The sequence below is a fragment of the Lissotriton vulgaris genome, chromosome 8 (genome assembly GCF_964263255.1).
Source record: "Lissotriton vulgaris chromosome 8, aLisVul1.2, whole genome shotgun sequence".
In the NCBI taxonomy this organism is placed as follows: Eukaryota; Metazoa; Chordata; class Amphibia; order Caudata; family Salamandridae; genus Lissotriton; species Lissotriton vulgaris.
In genome coordinates, this window is record NC_141696.1 from 1,267,921,237 (window position 1) to 1,267,937,841 (window position 16,605).

At 43.3% G+C, this 16,605-nt stretch overlaps 1 protein-coding gene across 3 annotated transcripts in view; it reads left to right on the top strand.

Moving 5' to 3' along the window:
* Positions 1–16,605, top strand: part of SPATA13 (spermatogenesis associated 13) — a 132,977-nt gene that overhangs the window by 51,653 nt on the left and 64,719 nt on the right. For 2 of the 3 annotated variants that reach the window (XR_015299351.1, XM_086935189.1), the window contains exon 3: positions 11,529–11,885. Coding sequence is in view for 1 of the 3 variants with exons in the window: in XM_086935189.1 (XP_086791315.1) it covers positions 11,529–11,885 (357 nt within the window). In the remaining 2 variants the exon portion in view is untranslated. Of the gene's footprint in view, positions 1–6,868; positions 6,993–11,528; positions 11,886–16,605 lie in introns of those variants that run through there. The other variant, XR_015299352.1, reaches the window with a different exon arrangement.

Here is a 16,605-nt window from a genome sequence, read left to right on the forward strand (position 1 = left end):
GGAGGAGGCTACTCTGTTGATCTGGCGCTTCATATGGAGATCACTGTCCAGGATAATGCTGAGGTTGGGTGGGTGGTCGGTGGGGGTAGGTGAGGGTCCGAATGCAGTGGGCCACCATGTGTCGTCCCATGGGGGGTGTTCCTTCTGAAGATGAGCCCTTTAACTGTGTCCATTTCCAGCTTCAGGCATTTGGATCTCATCCAGTTGGCGCTGTTAGGCGTGGCGTTTTGGAAGTTAGATCTGGTGGTGGCGGTGTCTTCTGCGAGTGAGAGGGTGAGAGTAGGGTGTTGTTGACTTATGAGGTGAGGTAGAGTCCGTGGCTGCTGACAATATCGGCCAATGGAGTAATGTAGGCGTTGAAGAGCGTGGGGTGGGGTGAAAAGCATGGGGCTGAGGGAAGATCCTTGGAGAACGCCACAGGTGATGCTCTTGGTTTCAGAAGTGAAGGGCGGTAGGCGGATTTCTTGTGTGCGCCCTGTGAGGAAGGAAGTGGAAGGAAGGGGTGGAGGAGGATCAGGGCTGCTGACTTGCCTCAGTCAAGGATGGATCTGATGTTGTCAGTTGCGGCTATCAATATGGTCTCTGTGCTGCGGTTCAAGTGGAAGCCGAACTGGGAGGTGCTGTGTAGGTTGTTTCTTTCCAGGTGATCTGTGGGCTGGCAATTGATGGCTTTCTCCAGGACCTTGGCTGGGAAGGGGTGCAGCAAGATTCCTTCTGTTCCAGACGTGGTGAGGGTAGGGGTCAGTCGGGGCTCCGGAGTGAATCGAGGTCATGATCGCTGTGATGATTGGTGTGGCGAGTGGTGTCCAATCGGTGAGCATGTGGCTGTGGGAGTCGGCAGTGTGTGACAGGAGGTGGCTGAAGTCGGTTGGCTGTGGGTTATACCTGCTGTAGATGTCTATCTTGTTGTGGAAGTAGTCCACCAGGGAGTCGCAGAGGGCTTGAGAAGGGCACATCATGGTCTTAGTGGCCGACAGGCAGGAGACTTCTCTGATGATGCTGAAGAGTACTGCAGTTAATTGGCGCTTGCCTCCATGCGGATGGTCAGCACATCCTTTTTGGCATCTTTGGGGTGATGGTATTTGCTGAGGGCGGATTTGATGGTAGTGAGGTCTGAGGGGTTCCTGCTGGAGCTCCATCATCTCTCCATTCGCTTGCACTCTAGTTTGATGGCCCGGAGTTCAGGGGTGAACCAGCTAGCGTGTTAGCTGGTGCTGGCCGTTTTAATGGGGGTGACTGTGTCTGCACAGTTAGAGATCCAGTCTGAGAATTTTTGGGTGGCTAGCTCAAGGTTGCTGGTGATGTCAAGTCTGGTTGTGTTGAGGGCGGCAGTCCATTGAGTCTTGGTGATTTTGTTCCATCTGTGATGTGCAGGGGTAGGGGCTTGGAGGTGAGTCGTGGTAAGCCTGCGATGATGAAGTGGATGATGCTGTGGTCGGTCCATGTGAGTTTGGTAGCGTGGCTGACTGAATTTGATTCTGTCGCTGGCTGTGAATATTGGGTCATGAGTGTGTCCTGCGCAGTGTGTGATGCTGGTAACTAGTTGTGTGAGTCTGATGTTGCTCATGCTTTCAATGAGGTTAGTGGAGTTGGTGTCATTGGGCTCGTCAAGGTGGCAGTTGAGGTCACAGAGGAAGATGTAGTGCTTGGAGTAGATTGCCAGGGTGGAGCTGGAGCGGGGGGCAGGAGTCTGTAGGTGAGGGTTCCATTGACTGTTCTGTTCGCATCAATTCGGATTTGGAAGTTGAGGTGTTCTATGATTGATGAGATGTTGTCTGCGGTGATGGTACATTGCAGGGTATTCTTGTGGATGATGGTGATGCCTCCTCTGTGTTTGTTGGGGTGCTGTCTGTGTATCATCTTGAAGCCACGAGGCGTTGCAGCCGCGATGTCGGTGGTTGAGGACGGTGTAAGCCTGGTCTCAGTGATGAAAATCATGTTGGGGTGGAAGTCGGGATGGTGTCCCAGATTTCTGTGGTGTGCTTGCAGAGGGATAGAACGGTGGTGTAGCGATGGATGGCAGAACAGCCAGATGTCCTGGTGCTGGGTGCGGTCCAGCCATGAAGAAGCACAGACACGTTTGCCTTTGATGCGCCGGTGGCGCGACCATGCTTCAGCCTCCATTACATCGTTCCTGGCGTATGGAGGGGCGACGGAAGGCGGGGTCTTAGAGGATGGTGAAAAAATGGCGGGAAGGTACGCCAGACTAACTATTAAAGGAGTGGCTGAGTGGCTTAAATGTTGAACAACACATGAAACCTGCAACAGAGGGGTGACTAGCACAGGAAATAAAGGGCAGGCTATGACTGATCATATGCAGTAAAATAACAGACTAGGCTGATACAGAAAATACAAAGCTGACTGGTATGACGATTAACAGAAAGTGAGGCTTAACATGATGTAGAAAATGAAATGGTGACACACAGCACAAAAACACTATTTTAAAAATGCCCAAAAAGTTAAAGGGGCGGGCAGAGCCGCAAAAGGCAAACTTTAGGTGATCAGAGGCTGAATCCGGCGGTAAGAACGGGGTGGGGAGTGCCCGCAACACGAGTAGAGCGGAGCGAGGGGAGGGCAGAGGGTGGGGTCGGCGGGCTCAGGAAGCAGAGTCGGCAAGGCCTGACTAAGGCTGTGGAGAGCTGGTGCGAGGACCCACTCAAGTAGATAAACTCAGCTTCAATATTCAAAGACATAGAAGATAATAGTTTGGCCCAACCGTACTCACATGTAGAAACAACCTCACTGGGAAAAACATCTATCAGTAAAATAGTGTTGGAAAGCTCCTTCACAATACAGGAAAAGATACACTCATAGTGGCAACTCGTGCAGCCACACCTGCAGGCCTTCTGGCTTGTAAATGAGTTTGGAGACTTAAATATTGTTTTTCAATTTAATCTAAAAATTGGTGCTACAAAGTACACTAGAAGGCCTTCATTGTGTTAGTTAATGAACAGTGCTCCTGAAAGTTCTGGAAGCAAATTAATTACATCTGTGAGGCCTCTGCTCCGGTCAAAAACACCTTTTTTCTGTTCATCTTTGTGTCTCTGTTTCCCTTTCGTCTCTTGTCAGCCTCCCCTTCTCTTCCTGCCATGTTTCCCTCACAGACTTTGGGGTCTGTCGTCAAGAGCATCTGAGTAAGGAAAAACAGTACTACCAGAGTACTCTTTTACACAATCTTACCTGCCTTTTCAAATCGGCCCCAAAACGTCTAACTCCCTATCAGTAAGTGCCAACATTTCTGTTTGTACTAATTGGCAAATGTAAATGGTATTCATAACCTAAACTACAAGTATTTTTCACTCTTCATAGAGCTACAAATCAATTTGTAGTATCATCCCTTGTGCACATGTAAAGAATGTTGATAGTAATCCTTGGTATGCTGAATTAGGAGACTTTGCAGATTAGGGGTGTGCAAAATGTGCATCATTTGCTTTCGCATAGTAACTCAAAATTTTAGGAAAATTAAGTGTAAATATTTGAAGTGTCATTCAGCACAATTTTTGTGTGTAAGGCGTCCTATCATGTTTTGACATGGGTATTCATTTTGCACTAAGAAATAGCGCCAAAATAACTCAAAGATCTTAGTCATCAGGAATAAATTATTTTCGAACATTTAGCATCAAATGTCACATGGTTGCTTGATTGTGAGGGTTAATATTTGATTCTGCTGGATTACAGCTGAAAGGCATTTTTTGTGGAAGCCAAGCACGTACCAGCATTCAAAAGAGAGGCCAACTCTGGTTGAGAAACGCGTGATGCCAGAGATCGCGTATGGGTAGAAAAAGTTTTACCTTCACCCGCCTGAAATAGCCTTGTCCTTCTGGGTTAAAAGCACACATCAGAGAAGAGAACTGAAGAAAAGATCCTCTAATTGCAACCTTGCCACGTTTTGAGAAATGATAATACATGCATTGCAGTCTGTGGCTCCTTACTGTGGAGCATCACTATTGTACCGGTCCCATTCGATTCACTAGGAGTTACTGTGTTGGCATGATAAACAGCACAATGATCCAACCTAGTGATGCGGGTGGCGCTAACGTGATGATCTATGATGTAGTTAGCTTGTGATGCATTCACAGAAGTGACATTTCCCTTGAGTGTGGGCAGTTCATGAAGCTATAATGACTAGATATACCCTTTGAAAAGAAATACTCTAGTTCTGTTCTCCATCAAGACTTTGAAGCTATTCACCTACATAAATTGCTGAGCTGTCGTACACGAGTCACTGTTAGCGATGAACCAAAGATAACGCAAAAACAATGAGCAGCCCACACACCAAAAACCGTGCACTTTGATCTCCTTTCATCAACTGGTACCAATGGGTAGTGCTGCAAATACATTTGTATTGAGAATGAATGGTGGTCTCTTTTACAATTCAATGCAAACCCGTAAGTGCTGCTTATGACATAACAGGGGTAATGGTAGAGTGCATGTTCACCCCTGGGGAACTCCCTAGGCACTCTTAATAGAAAAGGAAAGTTTATTGTTACTCAGTGGTACTCAATTCATTGATCCATCTTAGAATGATGGAAGCCTGAGTGCATCGACAAGATCTAAACCTTCATGAGGGAGGAGCAAACACAGACCCCCTGGAGCTGAAACATTAGTCCAGTGAGCCACCAGACCCACTTGATAGGTGAGGCCAAGTGTAATCGAGGAGAAAACAGCCGAGGCCTATGAGTGGAGGTGGTAAGGCGCACCTCGGGTACATACAGGAACTCTAAAAATGTTATCACCTCATCACTGAAAACCTACATGCAGATTCTATGGGAAATTGTTTCTCATCTGTTGTGATTTGCTGAGATCACACCTGTATGTCCGGTTATAGGCACTTCATGACAGATAAAAGGCACTGTGGAATCTGCGTGTTTTACAGCTCCTCGTTTCCTGCTGTGATTAAGTATTCCTCTCTGAAGGATCTTGCCATTTGCAGATGGCTTTTTAACTCTCTACGCACAAAGAAATAACTGAACACATGTAGCGGGGGCAGATTGCAATGCTGCTTCTATGGGAACATCGTCACCCTCCCTTTGGCACATGCAGCACCGTTTGCAGAGCCGTCACCAGCCAAAACGGAAATTAACTGCTCTTTCTCTCTCGAAATATCTTGATCTGCAAATTACCAGTGGCGGATTTGTTCCTTGCTGCCTACTTTCCTTCTGTTCCATTTTTCATATCATCGACAATTGGTATGTGTTATTGTTCCTGCCACCTTTTCAAGTGACGGAAGCTTTGAGTAGAAATTGCAGGGAAGGAATAGGTTTGAAGGAAAAAAATGTAAATAAAGCGGTCTAAATTATAGCAATTTGTTTGTGAAAGAAACGCCCCTTCAAACCTTGTTTTTCCTCCAGAACTGAAATGAGGGTCATGGACGAGTTTCTGTAACAACAGCCTCACACCTACAAACCTTTCAAAAGAATGTGACACGTTTCTGTGCATATCTGTGAAAGCTTTTGTGCTCAGTCCTGGCATTCAACATTGAATGCCAACAATATGTACCTTGACTTTGAGGTGATAATCCCACTGAAAGGATAGCGCAGGTGAGTTGTGTGCTGACCACAAAGGATCTTTCCATTATTATTTATTGTATGACCATTTAAAACAGGAGTTATTTGAGAATGTTAGTGGCACCCGTAGCTGGATCCAGCACATCTTTTTTTAGTGAACAACGTATGAAGCAATGCGGCAGCGCAGCTCAGTGGCTTGACATTGGTGAAACCATGCTGAGTTCCAATGCCAGCAAGGGCGACTCAGCCTTCCATCTTTGAGGTTGGTAAATTGAATACCAGTAACTTGGGCAACAATAACTCCTGCCATTTGAAGAGTTTAGAAACAGAAAAGGGGATGTGTAAAATGCAATTTATCTTATGTTTGTGTGTTGACATCTCACCATGCTTGCCAAATACAACGTTTGCACTGTGTTGAAGGTCTAAAGCGACAGCTGGCAAAGTATGGACTGCAAAAAAACGAATACAAATTATGGAGCACCTTTGCACGTTTGGGGCAGGTTCTTCCCAAGGTGTGCTGGTGTACAGTGGTGGTCATACGCTTAATGCTTATGGGCACCATGTCACTTGCTGTGACCAGGCTGGTGCTAATTAAGATAAAGGAACATCTAGGTTGCAAACATGGCGGCATTCCCTGTATTCACACTGACTATTACCCCATGGCATTTAATACCAGATACCTCAGAAACTAGAACGGTGCTGGTTGAGAGGAAAGGTGCCTGTGTGAGTGGGAATATTTACACTTGGATTGCCTGAGCGAGCCTCATCTTCAGGGTGTGAAATTCACATCCAGTGAATGAAACTCTTGCCTCAAAGAATATAGTCATGCTTTCAGGTGGTATAACCATCATTCGTGCAGCAGGTGCAGTGGCACCAGGGCCCATACCCATGACTGTCAATTACTTCCCAACCAGTGGAGAAGCGGCCTGGTTAATTCAATAGCCTGACCCATCCAGTCAGGAGTAGAATGGAGGGGAAGGTGTCACGTCTACTTTATTTGATGAATCCATTACTAATGCAGATAAAGTAGATTATTCTCCTTTTTGTGTGTATTTTTTCCTATACGAATACCTTACAGTGGATGGGCTCGATCAGCTCGAATTGCCCCGGTGCAGGCAGCTTAAGTCCAGCAGAGTAGTGGAAAGAGAAGACGGTTGTCAGTCAGCTGATTTTTACCCGCGCTCTCGTGCTGCCCGAGAGACGAGACGAACACCCAGGTGCTCAGTGTGCTGTGCACCCGCTGGCGCGTGGCTCGCATGGCGCGAGAGCTCAGAGTGCAAGGTCAAAGTATCAGACGAGCTCAGTTAATGAATGCCTCTCAGGGGAACGTCTCCGCCTCCCTGGTGCGGGGCTGCCCTTTCCCTGGAAGGACAGAAATACATCGAATGCAGGAACCCCAGGATGCCTTCAGTTTCATGCTTGCTCTTTCCGTGTGTGTGTGGGACACCAGTTCCGGTCTCCGAAGCCGAGGGGCGTGATCTTACGGTTTGTATTTTAAGGATGTTATCAGCCAGTGAAGAGTTTGTCCTAAATAAAACAGAAGGGGTTTCAGTACATGTAACAAAGACCGTAAGTCTTATTTTCGTCAGGTGCGTTGCCGTTTGGGAAAATGTTATAGTTTTTACAAAGGATATCTTTTGTTTTCTGCATGAACTCTGTAGTCCACCAAAGTGACGAAATGGTCTGGACCTGGCGGTCTTCTTTCTGTGAAAGGCGAAAAATGTTAGTAAAAATGTTTAGCACCCATTACCGACATTTCTCGGGTTTGCCCGTTTTTTATGGAAGGCTGAAATTGTCACACTTTGAATTTCACCAATTGGGGAATCCGATGGAAAATGGATGAAAAGTAGTTGCCAATAAGCATGTTGTTTTTTATTTCCTTCATTTTGGTGACTTTTTCACTTAGTTGTTGCATATTCTGGATACACTTTTACCAATTTCTAGTGACGTTCTAAACTCTGGAAGAAGCAAGTTTGATTTCCTTCTACTGCTCTATTTTTTTATCCGTATTTCATTTGGCAAGAATTGTGATTCTCGCGCCAGAGTTAAGGCTGCTGTGCTTTGTCAGTGCTTGATTAGCTGAAAGGTTTAGATCCTGGTTAATATGTGAGTAGGTTATCTGCCTCCAGTAATCGGATTGTCATAAAAGGCCAGAGTCCTATCTCCTTTCGTTTGCCCGTGGTGTTCACCCACAGGCACAGATGGTGTGAGGTTATATTTACAACTGCACATGGACACTAACACAGAAGAGCTTACATACCTATATAAACACAATGCCATTGACGCACATGCATATTTCCTCTTCATACACTCATGCACATCACACATATTCGAAGGTATATTCCATGAGGAAATTGGAGAGATTGACAACTACCTCAAATTATGGAAACCGTATTGAAACAGTTGTTTGAATGATTGGATTACTGACGCCACAGTCGTCATCATCCTCCATGCTGCCTCCAATTCCGTCCTTGCACTGAAAAGCAACCCCTCAGGAAATTTGCATTGCATAATCTAACACTGCAACATGGCACACATATAACACATGCTTCTCTTATGCATCCACAAACCTATGATCGATTTCACTAGGCACACACAGCACAATTATTCCCTTAGGCATCCACAATCAACCAATCATTGGCGTCTTGAGGTGTCCAGACACTTCACATCTAGTGAAAGAAGAACACATAAATTCACAAGGAGGGTGTGGGGAGGAGGTGAGCCTTAAACTCCTCTACCCATGATCTGTTTCAGGGAAAACATCTCGCTCTCTCTCTCGCTCTCTCTCTTTTTCGCGCTCTCTGCCTCCCTCTATCACTCACTCCCCAGCACCCACCATGGAATAAACTGTCCACAGTGACACAAGCAGACATGCAGTATTTTGATTATTTTGTGCCCTCGAATTCTAGTTAGTTTGTGTTGTGACGTTATCTGTTGTGTTTGCTGACGTCATAGAATGATCGTGATGTTTCATCAAATCCCGTCAGTGATACAAATGGCCTGTCTATGGTCAGTCGGGCATGCTGCCCCTGAGCTGTTCCTCTGTGTTTATCTGGGCCTGTTTACTTTGCTGATGTTTCCAAACAGGGAAGGGCACCATGCCTAACCCCTCCTGTGATATGCGATAATGGGATCACTTCACGGGTCTCCTCGGCTCACTAGACTGACCAGTACTTTGAGCAGGGACAGCTTTTTTTTTTAGTAGATGTAGTCATTTAATTCCACAGAAAGCCGCAGAGTTTTTTCTGTCTCTTTAGATACTAATCTCATCACAAAAACATTAGTACCCAGTGTTCAGTTTCTGATGAAAAGGGGCATTTGTATAATGCCATTTTACAGTAATCGAAAGATAACTGAACGATTCTCCCCTCCAGTCTGATTTACAAACAGGATTGGTGCCTTGTAATATAGGTTGAGTAAAAAAAACTCAAACGGCTTACCTTCCTTGGGGGCTATAAGATCTCATTTGTTGCGGTAAAAAAAAGGTGAGTTCATGTAAGCTAGAAAGACATTCCCCGACAGGGCTGTCAAACTGCTATGTCTTAATGCAAACGCTCTAACGTTGAAAATGCTACTTCAGCTTGGACTTGCATTGCCCATGGCCAATGTTTCACCAGGATGCACCAAGAATGTTAGTGTTACTATCCTGGGAATGGTCGTATTTACCCCCGCACAGGGCTTTTGTGACTCTGCTTCCAGGGTGGGAAGGAGAATGAGTTATCCGGATATTTGGTGGAGACTTAGATGAAGGGGGTTGTCTTCAGGAAAAAAATCACCAATGAGAAAAAAACAGGAAAAAAATCTTCATGTGTACAGCAGGGGAATACACTCCTGCCATAGGGAGCTCTGCATCATGGAGACCTGCCTGCAGTGGCAATGGAGTAAACCATCTGATTGGCCAAGAAATCGAATTAGAAACCTGCACCAGGCACAGCTTTCATTTCAGATTCCTCGCGGAGTTGGTGAATTCCCAAAAGTAGTAAATCTTCACCAGCAGGTATAAGTAAGTCTGCAGGTACAAATTTACTATTACTATTTTTCCATGAATAGGGCCTATAATATTGATAATTTTTGTGTCCCTTCTTTATTTGCTGCAGTTCCTTTCCCATAAGTGTAGAATGCTGTCTCAACCAATGCCCGCCACATTTTTCAAGGAATTAAATTGTGCACCATTTACAATACTTCCATTTTTACGACATTGATAATGGAAAAAATAAACCAACAGGTGACCGAATGCCAAGTGATAGGTGTTGAAGGGCAAAGTGTGGCAGTGCAAGACACCTTACCTGGGACATCACAAGAGCTCTGCATGGAAAGGTGCATGGAAAGGTGTGCAAACATTCAGCCTCTTCCAAAGCTCCTTAAGGACTGTGTGTTGCATGTTTCAGAAAATCTAAAATGTTTCTTATCCCACAAGCGTTTTTTTTACTGGCGGTAGGAGCAGATTTTGTCATTTACGGTTACGGGATGCGTTATGGCTACAGTTGTCCTGATTTACTGAGTTATAATTCTAGTTTCCCCAATTGATAGAATTGTGTGACTATGGGAATGTTAGTTTATTGCTACATCTCTCACCTGTCATACCTGGCAAAATTAAGCTTACAAACATTTAAGCCCAGTTTGAACCACTAGAAATTTTTTCACGTATAATAAATAGAGATGTTGAATATTTCCTGTGGCGTTTGCATTCTTTAAATGTACAGTAAAACACTCAAGGAAACGCACTGGAGGGGGAATCATGGCCCCCGTCAACCTAAAATATAAAAAGTGAATATATAGCAGGAGGTACCTTAAGGGAGACCGGTTCGCATGGTGACTTTTGGGTCTTATTGTTCTTGCAAGCGATCATCACGAGATCTGTTCTAGCATAATGCATATGTCCCAGTAAATATCACAAAGGAATCTAGCATGTCTAAGATGTTAATGTCTTCTACAGCTCTTACTGTCTGTCCAGTCAGACCTGCTTTTTTAGGTCTCGCTAGCGAACGCAGCGCATGCGCTACTTCCCTTGTTCTTTACATGTGCTCACAATATAAAAAAATGCTGCAGCCCAACTCCAAGTGTAGGCTATATTCACAATCCGCACTTAAGGGATAAAATACTTTTTATAAGCTCACTGGAAAATAAGTGTTAGAAGGTTATCCTACAGTGATGCATTTCTCCTCAGACATTTGCATAGCCTGGTTAATCGTGGCTAAATGTTTTTCGGTTTCCTTTTAATACACTGCCTTTTTAGAATCTCTGTTGAGGTATTATCAATTGTATTCTTTTAACCACAAATGTTTTGTGGTAGATGCTGTGTTAACAATTTGTGAATTTTCGGATTGTCGCTGTTAGATATAATGTTACATAGACATTATTAGAGAAGCAAACATAGTTGACTCACACCACAGCTCCCAAAATACCCCTGAGCTCATTATGCTTGTTGATGTCGGAGCTATGGGACAAAATGAGCATCATTCCGACCCGCATCATTCTTGAGAAAAAAGATACATATCAACATTCTTGAATGTTCTTCTTACTTTTTAAAGGAGACTTTGGTCTTACGTATGTTGGCAATTGACTGCCCAATATGGTGCTAGAGAGAAACTTCAAGAAGCATTAATACCACCATATCTAAAATGAAATTACTGAAAGAGCAATATCTAAAGAACATTGAGACCAGCAACATGCTGTCCATCTCAAAACTAAACACATTTAGCAATAAACTTTACTTTTATTACATGGGAAAATCAAGAATGTAGAGTGATTCATCGACCCTGCCACTCTGCTTTTAACATTTATTCAGAATTTTAAACAGTCAATTAGCCTCTTCATTTTCAACTATTGATCTCCAGGAAGCAATTTTTTTCTTGCGTTTTATTTTCAACTAGGAATAAAAAGGGAAATGCTTGTATGTTTTCTCATTTGTTTTGCAGTCATGTTAGCCATACAGCTTACCATACTTTAGCTCATAAACTGAACCTATGTGTGAATTGAAAATGGCAGTGTTTCGTCTGACGTGTCCACATTTACAATAAGGTCACCAGCGAAGACTGGAGGAAGCCCTCATCTAATGATGAAGAAGGAAATGATGCAACCAGGATCGCACCCAGAAGGTGGAGCTCAGGTAAAAGTCGTCCCCGGCCTCGACCTCTCTCAGATTATGGGCAGCTGGCCTGCAGAAGCTTCTCCATCCCAGAAGATGCAATTGCTGCTAAGTGCCAAGAAATGGACAGTATGGACAGTGACAGTCCTCTCAGGTCAAATACATCCGGAGCCCATGTTTCTTCAGGGGACAACCAAAGACACTGGAAAAGACGTCCAATCTCTGTCATAGGTGGAGTCAGTTTCTATGGAACTAACCAGTCAGAAGAAATTGACGAGCTGCTTACACAAGTAAGACATAGCAGCAATGAATCGTACTCCTACTATCTCTTCCAGATTATAAGCCTTGCTCTGGATGCCTTTCCCTTTCTTCTACTTCCAATGATTAATCATTGGCTTATTTCTCGTGATAAAATTTGCATGGTTTAATCAAACTAACATCTGATTTTCAAGCTTTTCTTTCTGACAGTGAAAACTAACACACTTAATTATTTTTTGCATGACACAGCTGTTGCATTTTAAATTGACATTAACAAAACTTTATTCAAATGTTTTTTTAAGAAGGTGAAAATGTTATTTTAGTTGCAAACAACAGTTCATGAATGTAACTGTAAGTTGTGTGCCTGCAGGTTAATGTAATTCCTACAATCCTTGCATCTATCAGTGTATAAAGTTCAGTTATTCTTTTAGGTTGATCTCTTTGCAGGTATGTTTTTTGGATCCGGGCAGGTTGAGTACACATATTTATGAAAGCTTTAAGTAGGAAAATTCATATGCTGTGCTTTCTTTTAAATGCTTGATATAAACTTTGTCACAAGGTTGGTGGCAGGAAAAGAGGACCACTTTCTTCAGATGGATCATGGCAGTTGCAACTTTAACACCTTCAATATTTTCCTATAACATAACATAAGTATTTGTGAAGCACACGTTCACCGAGAAGGATATCTTGGCGCAGAATAACAGATGTTTATTGTTACCCAACTCAATAGTACTCATTTTATCTACATTATCACCCTAAGGTCAAACACAGGCCCCTACAGTGGACGCATTAGTCCATTAAGCCACTAGGCCTGGCATATATTAAAATATCTAAAAGTAACTGATAATGTGCATAAAGATCACTTTATAGATGAATGCTTTCTTACTTAGTCAGTTGTTTTACATTGTAAGCTCAATCGTTACAACTTGATATATTTCAGTTATGTTCCCCAACGTTGTCCCACAAAAAGCCTTTAAGAAAATATTCCTAAAGTGGCTTTAGAAATAAGACAGATTCATATAACATGCACAGTTTGCTTCACAGTTCCAAACAAAAGACCCTTGCCTACAGAATGAATGGAAAAGTAACTAGCAATTTGTCATTGATTTCCTTTATAATCCAGCTATCAATGGTTGGTAAATTACTGCTTTCTTGTTCTAGTAATCTGCAATTTAGTGTTTTTCTTGTTTTTGTAATCACTTTTACACAAACAGTAGATTGGTTTCAGATTAAGAGTAGCCAGAATTTTGGCCCTGTGCGCATTTTTTGCAGACATAGATTAGTCAAACCTATAAGGACTTCTCAGTTCACAATTTTGGTTGAAACATCTAGGTCCCTCGTTATAAATTGGGTGTTTAATTACAGCTGAGCAGTATCTCACCCCTTCCTTGACGTCTCCCTACAATCCCCACCACCAAATGAGAAGCATAAAAGACAATTTCCTTACCTTACCAAGCCTCTCCGCTTCTACATTAAAACCCTTTTGTAAATCAACAGCAACAACATGGTACAAAAGGTAGCCGGGGACCGCAACCGAGCAAGTGATCAGGCGGGGCAGGACCCTTAACGGAGGTTTGACTACAGGCCTACCCCAACAGACCTAGCGGGCCCCTGAGACACGGTTACTCTCCGCAGTTTGGATGGAGAACCACGCATGACTGATGAATCATCTGTTACACACATAAGGAGCAGCTACTCTGCCCTTCACTAACTGACAGGATAGGGAATCCCCTTACTGTCCCCCCCCAGGGTGGATGACAATTGCCCAGAAGAAAGTCCAGGACCTTTAAGCCTACATATGGACTGAAACATGTTGGCACCAGGGTCATAGGACCATAATACTCCCATTGACCCGTATTTTAAGATTTTTTGACCACCTGATAGACCCAAGAATAAAGGGAAACCGGAGATCTGTCCGAGGTTTCTTATCTTTAATTCCCCCTGGCCTTCAACTATCTCAAAGAGCTCCCAACACTGTGGTTGAGCCCACCCCGCCTTATAGGCGTCGGGGTGACCCGATGATGAAGCATGACACCACTAGGGTGTGTGAGGGTAACTAAATAAAAAGGAATTGCTTCCTTGCTCACCTCTTGGTGAAGTTAGACACTTATCCTCACACCTCATACTTCGATTCTCCCCGTTTAAGTGCTCATTTCTATGACCACTTAGTGGTCTGTTGGAGTATTTTTTGTGGTCTAACAATTTGACATAGGAGGTTATACTCGGACACAGCCTTCTTGTGTACACAAAAGGTAGCCACCAGTTTCTCCATCCTTGCAGCACCCATTTGAATCTCCCTGCTCCAGACACCTTCTGGATTTGGGATGTGCATACCCATATACAAAGCTGTTTAGTTTGGGAAGAAGCCTTGGAAAACAGGAATTTTCCTGGTCAATTAGGTAAATATCGGCCTTTGAGTACAGTTGCTCTTGATGAAATGGTCCATTGAGAGGAAATCATCTGGGAGGCATTCTTGACTTATGCTTTCCCAGAAAATATGTTTTTGTCTGGTAGTAGATTAAATCAGGATCATTTCCATGATGTAAGATGCAGTTTTTGTGAAGGAAAGTACATAGGATACACACTAGCATCTAGAGTTTCAGATTTCCTTAATCCAAAAGTAGCAGGATTTTAGAACCCTCTGCGACATGCAAGGATAGTGTGTATAAACAACAATCATAACCTGGTGTTAGAGCTTAAAATTTAAATTAAATAATAAACATGGCATGTGTGCCTTCCTAATAGCAAGATTGGTTGTAAAATGGCACAAGAACCTCTTAAAGTACACTGTGCAACTTTCTTATGTGAATACAAATATTTAAGCACTGTCAGACATTTGTAAGCCTTGAAAAGCCAAAACAGTGCGCTGGCAAGTCAACGGCTTCCAAAGATTGCATTGCATTTCAATCATGACTTCCAGCATTGGACGTACTTTCAAAATGTGAGGCATTGAGATATTTACCTTCGGTGTCTCCCTAATATCCCTGTCCTGACCGCTCCTGTCTAAATTGGGTCTCTTATAGATCCCTCGGTCTTCCATTTAGCTCTAAGAATGACCAGAAACATAAATCTGGACGATCGACTGTTACATAACTATTAACTTTGAATTGTTTATGATGATAGTCATTTACAGCCAAAATGATAAGCAAGTGGAGTGACTTGCGCAATTTCAGTTATTGTAATGTGGTGGCTTCCATTACAGAAAAGGTGAGTGAAGCTCTGGGGGTAGTATTGTAACTCAGACGATGTCCCACTCTTTGAGCACACATCCATCAGCCTTCAAGCTATGTTTATTCACCCCTCTCATGAGCCTATACGATGAGGAATTCCCTGGGCAGTTACGCCTAGAACCTTTTAGGATAAAGTGTGCGTAACTAATTTCTGCAGCACTGTGGTCTACACTACAGCATCAACTTGACACGTGTTCACTAAAGTGAAGGAGACCCAGGGGCTGCTGATGTTAGAATATTTAGTGTCCTGAGCGACTTATCAATGGTATGATTCTAGGTACAATAGAAAGGGCTGGGGTATAAAAGACCATCTGTAGATAGCGTCTTAGATAGAGTTTCTTGACTGGCGCTGCTCATTAATGAAGATCTGGAATCCAGCCTGTGTTGCTTCTACCCTAAAGCACCTCAATCTGTACAAATCCATTCTTCCTGTCCTCGGTGTATGGAAAGCCACTGACAGCTCTGCTGCTACTAGAGCCAAGACTTGATGGTAGAGAAATTTACCTAAGGCATAGAGTGTAATAAAACACCAGATCCCCTAATAGGAAACTTATATAGGAGACAGTTGGAGAAGGAGGGTGCCCCTTCTTTACCTTACTTTATTTTGAGCAAGACTGCTGTTAACCCAGGACACTGGGTGATAAACCTCACAGATACCCAACCATGTTGCTGCCTGTATTGGCTGATCAGTTAATGCGTTATGTAGGAGTGTATCATTGCCACACCACAGCCTTGCATGTTATAGCAGGTGGGAACGTCAGGTCAGGGATGAATTAAATTAGCATATGTCCTAGTGACACTTGTGAAGACAGCATCAGCATAGACTACCGGTTCTGCATGCTTTGTGTGACTAAGGAAATGCAAAAGCATATACTTGCAGGATGATGTCTTTTCCCCAAATTATTGGTTCCAATACATTGTTATGATTTTTGTTTATTTGGATAGCATAGAAAGAATCAGCTTGTGGTCACTTTTCTGCATCTAGTTCCTAGTTTTAAAACCATCATGCTGCCCCATCACTCCACAGTGAAATAAATGGCCAAACTGCCACATTCCTGATGGCATCATGAGCTGTAGTTATTATCATGAGGTTTATTGTAGTGTGTCCCTTTTACGTCGAGGATCCCGACCTGTTTTGGGCTATGAGGAGGCCCATCATAAGTGACGTAATGTTAATGCAGGGCTTATTGGCACATGTTCCTAGCTTTAAAGTAGATCAATAACTCCTAATATCTTACCCAAATAATACAATTTTACCGACATTTGAAGAACGACAAAAAACATTGCCTAACTGACATTTAATCACAAGGCTTTCAGTTTGCATATTTAAGTTCACGATCAGGTACATTAACCCACTAAGCTATTTTACCACTTATATATTGACACTTATTGGTATGCACGGGGCCATACTTCACTTTTGTGACCATGGGAGAACAAAAGGCTCCCATTTATCAGTGTTCTATTGCCCTGGATAACCATGTGACTTTCTGGGACCTCCTTGTGTTTATTTATGTATTTTAAT